Source organism: Pseudopipra pipra, chromosome 2 (assembly GCF_036250125.1).
Source record: "Pseudopipra pipra isolate bDixPip1 chromosome 2, bDixPip1.hap1, whole genome shotgun sequence".
Classification (NCBI taxonomy): domain Eukaryota; kingdom Metazoa; phylum Chordata; class Aves; order Passeriformes; family Pipridae; genus Pseudopipra; species Pseudopipra pipra.
The window spans coordinates 51523289-51531856 of record NC_087550.1 but is presented as its reverse complement, the minus strand read 5'-3'; the positions used below and the strand labels follow the sequence as shown (position 1 = coordinate 51531856).

The window sequence follows — 8568 nt, the reverse complement described above, 5'->3', positions numbered from 1 at the left end:
GCAAGCATTGTTGTCCTGCTCAACCTGCTGTTGTTCTGTTCATGTGTACCCAGTCTTTCAAAATAGTATTTATCTACTTTGAGACTTTTTTTAATGATGCCTACCCCATTTTACAGTTTGTAAAGTGATACATCCATGATCTTCCCTTTTACATTGTTCCAAAATTTAGTTAATTCTCACAGCTGAATATGATGCTACCAAACTTACTTTGCTTCAGCTGTCACTAGTTTGGCCCAGGGTAGCAAATCCATAGGCTTCTCCCCACTTCCTCTACCATATGCAACAGTCTTCTCACACTTAGGGCCTTACCTCAGCTCTCCCTTTTATACACTAAGCTCCCTAAAGCTCATATCTTAGGTTTGCTTTCTATTCACAGCTCGATTTTGTTTCTTTGGACACTGAACATCTTTTGATGTATGGCAATCCTAGAAGAAGTCTTATAAGACTCCTTACTGTGTACTGCATGAACTACTACCCTATTCCTAATGTATTCCTATTTCCAAATTTATTCAAAGTCTTTTCTGCTATAATATTGATGTCGAATCTTGTCTTGGGAAGATTACTTTTAATGACCTCCAAGTCATTCTAAGCTACTGCTGTCTGTGGCATTTTCAGCATTCTGTAGGTATAAACCACTGTTTTTACCTCAAGTCTAAACCCTTGTATTTGAATAGATTACCCTGGATTCCAAGAGTGGGTTGGTCTGTTTAATGCTGGTTTAAAACCAACTTACAACAACTTATTTCTTAATGTTCCTTGACTGAATCTGTAATCCTTTAAAAAGAATTGGTAAAAGTACCTTCCACTGAAACATGCTGACCAGCTTGCCACAGAATGGTGTTGGAAGGGACTCCAGAGGTCTGTAATCCACCCTTCTTTGCAAAACAGGTCCAGCTGGAGCACAGTATTCTGCTAATTCTGCTCACATTTTTATTATCTCCAACAGTGAAGACTTTATGGCCCCTCTGGGCAACCTTTGCCCAGCTTGACTCTGGTAAAGGTAAATATTTCTCCCTTATACTAAGCCAAAGATTTTCATATGCGTTTTGGTGCATTGCCGCATATCCTTCCATAATGCACACTGGAGGAAAGTCTGACTTCTCAGTCTTCTTTACACTTTCCTCTTACATAGCTGTTTACAGCACTAAGATCTCCTTATGCCATCTCTTCTCCAGACTGAACATAGGCCACGTGTGCCTATGTCCCTGACCTAAGGCAGCCCTTGGGAGTTCAAAGCTAAGCACTCCAGCATGTGGTCCCGTAAGTGCTGAACAGAGTGGAAGAACCATCTCCCCAGGCTCTTGGCCAAGCCCTTGTTAAGGCAGCCCAGGCTTGGCCTTGTTTGCTGCAAGGTCTTGCTGGCTCATGGCAGCTTGTTCACCAGAGACCCCTGTGTCTTTTCCTATGAAGCTGCATTCTGGTTACTGCCTCCAGGCTGTACTGATCCATGGGTTTTTCCCATCCCAGTAATTTCCGCAGAGCACACTAAGTTTTGAATGAGCCCAGTATCAAAAACACCACCTCTGGAGGAGACTATCACCAGCCCCAGGGGGAAAGGTTTTTTCCAAACCACATCAGTCTTCCAGGCTGTTAATGAGGAATTAAGGGTATTGGCTCAGATACTGATCCCTGAGTCAAGCAGTCCTAGTGCTGATCACCACACTTCAAGCCTGATGGCTCAGTCAATTTTCCATCAGTCTTATTACCCAGTTTTCCAATCTATAGCTGACCAATTTGGCTATAAAGGTACTGTGGGAGACTATATCAAAGTCCTTGGTAAAGTCAAAGTACACAATATCCACAAGTTTTTCCTTGCCCACACAGCCAGTCATCATACTTTAGTTACTGGTGCTACAGAAATAACTACTTCTTTGTAATTTATGTCATAATCCAAATGCTTGTCTTCAGCAACTGGTCTGCCTTGCTTTTAAGTAACTCTTGCAGTTTATTGCCTTCATATAATATGAAGTTACATATTTAAGTATAAAATTCTGCTTTCAAAACACATTGTGTTGTGACCAAATTTCCTAACTTTTCTTACTAAACATTTTAATCTCAAAAATAACATTATAAGCTTTAAAACAATAAAAATACCTTTATAGGTAGCCACATATCTATTTTAACAGGTTTATTTGGAAGAAAAAAATGGAGGAAAATTCTCATGTGTTGCAAGTGTCACTATGTTACTGCTGTGATTGTTGAAAATGTTGAAGGTTTGAAGTTTTACACACACCTCAGTTCACAAGAAACTGTTGCTTTTCTCCCACTGCGGTTTCCAAACCAGCAGGGGAAGGACACCACTAGACCTGCTGTCCTGTACCAACCCAACTGGTGTGGTCTGGGCACATCTTTATGTGCATGGTGACATAGTTCCTGAGAGCTTACCTAGTTAAGACACCTGGTAATCCCTGAGTTGAGGCTGAGACCTGAAAGTATCCTGAACAGGAGGTCAAATGAAAGTCTCCTGGAGCGGAGAGATACACTGTGATTAGGAAAGAGCTCTCAGTTCCCCTGTGCCCTCTGTTCTCAGACTTCCTTCTGATTCCAGGGCTCTTTCTGAGATCTACGAATGTGCCCTCCTTGTGGAGAACAATCCTTCAGGCTGGTTAAATTAATCTTGAAGCAGTTGTTCACAAAAACTGGTAACAAGAAAAATGGTTACTGATTAGCACCTTTGCTGCTAAGATTCAGTATCCTGTGTTAGTTATGAATGCTAACGTAGGTCCAAGTCATTACTTAAATTACTGGTTTGGTATGAAATGTGTTGTCAATATGAATCTTAAAAAGGTAGCACTCAGTAAAACATGAATGCAAAATGAGCAGCTAAATTTAAATGCAGTTACAGTGCAGAACTCTTCCTCAATTTGTTTCTTGATTAAATTATTTCAGAAAATTTTGAATTCAATCCACACCTCATGATAATTCACTGATTAGCTGATAGCATCAGTTATAACTTGAGACTCAAATTCTGCTCTAATATATATCAGACAAGTGAAATTACAATGACTTCTTCTTCTTCTTAGAATCAAGCTTCCCACTCTCCATTCCTACTGTTCTACTCCCAGACATTAGATCCTGCTGGATTAGTGCCTCGCAGTATCAGTGAGGTGTTGATTGGCCCACTCCAGTGTCACACACTACCACTTTAGGATTACAATTCACAACATTTCAGGGCTGTCTTTTGGATGGCAGTACTGATTTATGCTATGTTAAAGTAACAGTGATACATAACCCATGTTTTAAATTTTAAAAGCAGTTCCTCTGTTACCCAACAAGTGGTAGGGCTATTGCATTTGGCTCACTACTCATGCAACAAACTTAGTGAACTGAGAAACTACACCCTTCATTTTTTCATAGTATATCAGTAAAGGGAAATTAAAGTCCATCTCCTTCCTGAGAAAGTGAACAGATATCTGTTGATCTAAGAGTGCACTAATCACTCCCACTTTAACCCTGTCCCTTGCATAAAGTCCAGTGCTTTTCTGTGCAGCTGGCGAGCCTTTTCAGCTCATCAACCAACAGAAGCTACAAACATTAAACATTTTCCCTGATGTAAGTTTTCAGGGTTTCAGGAGCTGTACTGGCTCATTGGAGAGTTGCATAAATGTCAAGAGCTGGCACTGAAGCAGATGGGAGAAGGTAGCATGAAGAACCTGACAGAGGTGATGCCACTCTTGCAGCATTAAAACTGATAGATTACCTCAGAAATCTTTACCTTGAGAATGCCCTGAATTGATCTAAAACATCAAACATTTTTAAAGTATGAATCCAGACCAAGGTAAGAGATAAAATATTTGACATTATATATTGACTAACTAACTCCATTGACTTGATCAGTGTTAAGACCTGATTATTCCAAGCTTTTCTGTCTCAAGTTAGGGTCTGCAAAACCAGTTTGTGCACAACACAGATCACAATTACTGAGGGTGCTAAATACAGACTAGGCACGTCGTAAGACCAGGCTCTGCCACACTGTGCCTGACTTCACACGTGGGCCACAGCGTTTATTTAAAACCGTGCTACTTTCCATCCAGAGTAAGTGTTTTTAAAACAACCGGCACACAACCATGTTTCCCCAAATTATGGAAAGTTCGGCGCAACAGTTCGCCCTACATGGCCTCTGTAACTGGGCCAAAGCTGTTTCATGTTTCTCCCATCAATTTCTGGTGCTGCCCGAGCCACGTGCCGGGGGGTTCGCTGGTCAGAGGGCAGAGAAGCGCCGTCACACGCGGGGCTGTCCCGGCAGCGGCGGGCGAGTGCCGCTGCACACGCGGGCAAACGGGACGCGGCAGCGCACACCGGGGCCGGAGCAGGTGAAGATGACACCGGCTGCCGGTCGCTCCCGGCCCTGTCTCGCCCCGAGCAGAGGGAGAGCCACATGGGCTGCGGAGAAAGGAGTGCCCGAGCCGAGGGTCAGCACTGCCGCCCTCCCGCCCGCCTCTGGCCCCACCACGCCGCTCCCCGAGGCTCCGCCGGGCGCTCGCAGCCGTCGCCCCGCGCAACGCCGGCAGACACGGAGGCTGCGGGCGGGGCGGGCACCGGTGGCCGCAATGTCGGAAGGCGGCGAGCGGCAGGCGGCAAAGCCCGACCGCCTGGCGCTGGAGCTGGGGCGGGAGAGGCAGAAGAAGTGAGTGCGGGCGGGGGACGGGGCCAGGCCGCATTGCAGCGGCCCCGGGAGCCGCTCTGCAGCACCGCCCGTGCGGGGCCGCCCGCCGCCTCCTTGCGGCAAAATGGCGGCCTCTGCCGCGGGCGGGTGCTCTGGGCGCTGCGGTGTGCGGGGAGCTGGCTGGGGGACCGGGGGTCTGCCCGGCACGGCTGTGGTGGGACCGCGCCTACGGCTGGTGCGCAATAGGAAGGGCTGGCCCGAGGGCTGGGGGTGGGACAAGGAGCCTGAAGAAGCAGGATAAGTAATATCAGCCGAAAAGGAAAATAGGACCAGCTGCAGTTAACCGCAGCAGGCAGCTGAACGCTACACAGCCCCTCGCTCGCTCCCCTCCCAGTGGGACGCGGGATTGAATCGGAAGGCTTAAGGTGAGAAAATCTGTGGGTTGAGAGAAAGGCAAAAGAAAAGATAAAAAAGAAACCAAAGAATAGTAAATGATTAAAAACCTCCGAGGTGCTCACCACCAGCGGGCTAATACCTTTTCCAGAGCAAGGCAGCCCCACAAAGCCCCACCACCCCAGTTTTTATTTCCAAAGATGACATTACATGGTATAGAATATCCCTTGGGTCAGTTGGGATCAGCTGCCCCGTATGTGTCGCTTCCCAACTTCTTGTGTTCCCCCAGCCCATTCGCTTGTGGGCTGGTGTGAGAAGCAGAAAAGGCTTTAACACAGTGTAAACACTGTTCACCAGTAACTAAAACATCCCTGTGTTATCAACACTCTTTTCATCACAAGTCAAAAACATAGTCCCATACCAGAGAATTAAATGGATCCAAGGCAAAACCAGTACACTGTGATTGGAAGCCATGCTGGAGGAAGAATAGAGGAGCCCTCCCATGGGTGCACGCCTCGTTGGCGGAAGATGAATAAAATGGACAATGAGGTGCTCTTTATGCACTCTTTTTTCCATGGTTTTGAGTAAAACTGGAAAGCTGGATTTTCACCCCTCTCTGCTGTCAGTAAATAGCTCTGCAATTTACCGGGAAGGTACAGCATCTCTGTAGTGCAGTTTGCAGAGGTGAGGACTTGTTACTGTTAGCAGTCAGTCCCCTTGCTTAAGCAGCAAATGTTTCAGTGCTGTGAGGATTGTCGATGCTCATGCCATGGCATTCTAGGTTGCTTTTTCCCCAGTTTGCTTAGGAAGTTATAAATTTTTCCCCTATGTTAAACAGCACGATTGCCTTTTGAATGTTAGTAAATTAAAACTTAGGAAATGTCAGAAGCTCCCATGCAGCCTTAATTCAGACCCGTGATATTTACATTTCCTTACTATTTTCAAGCATTCTGTTCATACTGATTTTTCCCCTGAACAGTGTTTCTTTCAGTGTCTGAACTGCAGATCTCTTCAAACTAGCCCTGCAGTTGTGGACTTTATAAAAGGTTTATTCACAAATGGAAAGGGGGACACCAATATTAACAAAGTCAGAATGGTTATAGGCACCTTTTGTGTTCAAAATGGCACAAAAAGGACTTTGGACATACTTGCACCACTGTGTAAGCAAATTTCATTTCAGTAAGTTCCCTGACTTAGTAGTGTGTCAGTGTAATATATCAGTTATCCTCTGCATGTACCAGTTCTTTTTACCTGACACATGATCCTGATATTATTGGTGTTCAGGTAAAAAGTAGAATTGTATTGGCTTTGTTTCACTGCTTGAATTTGTATTTTTTTTTTTAATTAATGAAAACCTGGATTATTTATGTACCTTAAGTTCTTGCTAATATCCCTGAGGATCTTCTGCAAGACTGTGCCCAAAGTTCAGGTCAAGTTGTGGTGACTTATTTACTGATGGAAGCAAAATATATATTTAATAAAATCCTTAACAGTGATGGCATGACAGTAAAAGGTACTCCAGGTGGATTCTACAGCTCTTTCCTGTGTATTTCTCGTGTGTACAAAGAGACAATACCATTATTGCCAATTTCACAGGAATTATTTATTCAACATAATTGCCAATGACCAGGCTTGTTAAACTGGTGACATGTATAGTCCGTGAATACAGAAAGGCTTTTGGAAGGTGTGATTCATCTGACCTACTTTGCCTGGCTGTTCTAGCATGACATGACTCACACCCTAGCAGGTGCCAGTTTTTTTCGCTTGGGTATAAAGCGAGCTGAGGATGAGTGGCTTGCAAATGGACGTCTGCATTCCTTCACAGCCATCTCACACCTGTTGTCTTTTTACTGGCTTATTTGATTATTGTGCCATTTAAGCAGTTTGCTAACAGCCCATCTACCACTCTCATTTAACAGTCACGAGGAGATTTTTTTCTTCACAGAATAAATTGAATCATCCATGTGTGTAAGGAGTCTGTCTCCAAAGTACCTACTGATTCTCAATGATTGTGGATCTAGTGTGAAATCTTTCAAAATCTTTTCTGACTCTAGTGGAAGTCAGCTCAAATATGACTCTGAATTGTTGTAATTAAGATTCAGTACACGTTTTGATTGGGAAATGTCATGACAAATGTTTCAGAGAGAGAGAGAGAGAGAGAAAAGGCACAAAATACTGCAGTATCCTTAACAAAGAGGTCTTAAAGACATTTATTTATGCATGGCAGCTACTTACTAATATTGATGGAATTGTGTGTTAATTCAGCTTATGAGATTTCATTTTCTGTGGCTTTTCTTGCCAGGAAAGCTGCAGCATTTTCCCAGCACACTGCTGACTGCAAGTGTCACAAGTCCATAGCTTTCAATACTGTATGTGCTCTTCCATGTGGTGCCTCTGCACTGTGCAGTATTGTTTCTGCTTTGTTCATAGATTCTGAAGGCATCTATGCATTTTGTCTTCTACAGGACTCAATAAAGGTCTGCCAGATTATTGAGCTGATGCCCTAGAACTGATGACTTGCCTTGAGCTTCTCCTGTAATGTTTCACTGGTTTCTCTCTCAACTATAGAAAATTGCTTCAGGCAGCCTCTTGCCTGATATATGTACCAGATATCCAAGTCTGGGTAGCAAAACGTGCAGGGAAATGGCTTTCATCCTAAGTGGCTGTCATTGTCAAGTAAAATAGCACCTGTACACTGCCTTAAAAAGAAACTTAGCATTTTTTTCTCTTTTGTAGTTTCAATCAGAGCCTGCTTATCTGAACTGCACTTTCCTTCTCCTTTTCTCACAAGAGCTTTCTTGTTACGCTTAGTATGCAAGGATGTTGTTAAGTTCCCCTGATGACTTAAATGTGAGCTTTCAGGATTTATGGCTTTCTGCTGTGATGACTATAAATTGTCCATTGACATGGAAAAGATTTATAGGCCTTGAATATGTCTCATTATGTTTAACACATAAGGTTGCAGGTAAAATCACAGCGCAGTCCCTCTAAGTACAGATCAAGTCTCTGGGCAGGCAGGCAGCTGTACACAGCTGGATTAAATTCACGCTAACAGATACATGGCATGACCACCACTTCCTATCACAATTAGAACTAACTCCAGAAATGCAAAATACTCTGATACATTAAAAAGCTGAGATATTTACTGAGTTGGTCAAAGTGGTGTATTTCTACTTTCTTTGTCTGCCAGAGAAGGGATTGTATTTTACTGCATATACATTGACTAAAATGGAAAGATTGCACCCTGGATGCATTCTGAGTGCTATTGGAGTATTAAATGTTTAATAACAATTAGTTTTTTAAAATGGGTTTCTGTTGCCAAATGGAAATAAGACTTTCTGTCACTGTAGCAATTACAGTGTGACACCTAACAATTTATCATTTCTGTAGATATATTCATCAGGACAAAATATAATTGTAGTTTGGCTTGCAGTTTTGCTAATGGGGCAGAAAGAATAATAAAATCTAATGTGAGAAATATTGTATATAGTCTTGGAATTAACAGAAATTAAAAACTGAAAACATTGGGTTTAAAGAACTCTTTCTTCATGTGTTATCCCTCTGCATCC

At 43.3% G+C, this 8568-nt stretch overlaps 1 protein-coding gene across 1 annotated transcript in view; it reads left to right on the top strand.

Moving 5' to 3' along the window:
• The first annotated feature begins 4067 nt into the window (after positions 1-4067).
• The window catches only part of CCDC169 (coiled-coil domain containing 169), a 32406-nt gene continuing 27905 nt past the window's right edge, over positions 4068-8568 (top strand). Inside the window, exon 1 of the mRNA XM_064645558.1 lies at positions 4068-4627. Within this exon, the coding sequence (XP_064501628.1) occupies positions 4068-4627 (560 nt within the window). The remainder of the gene's footprint in view (positions 4628-8568) is intronic.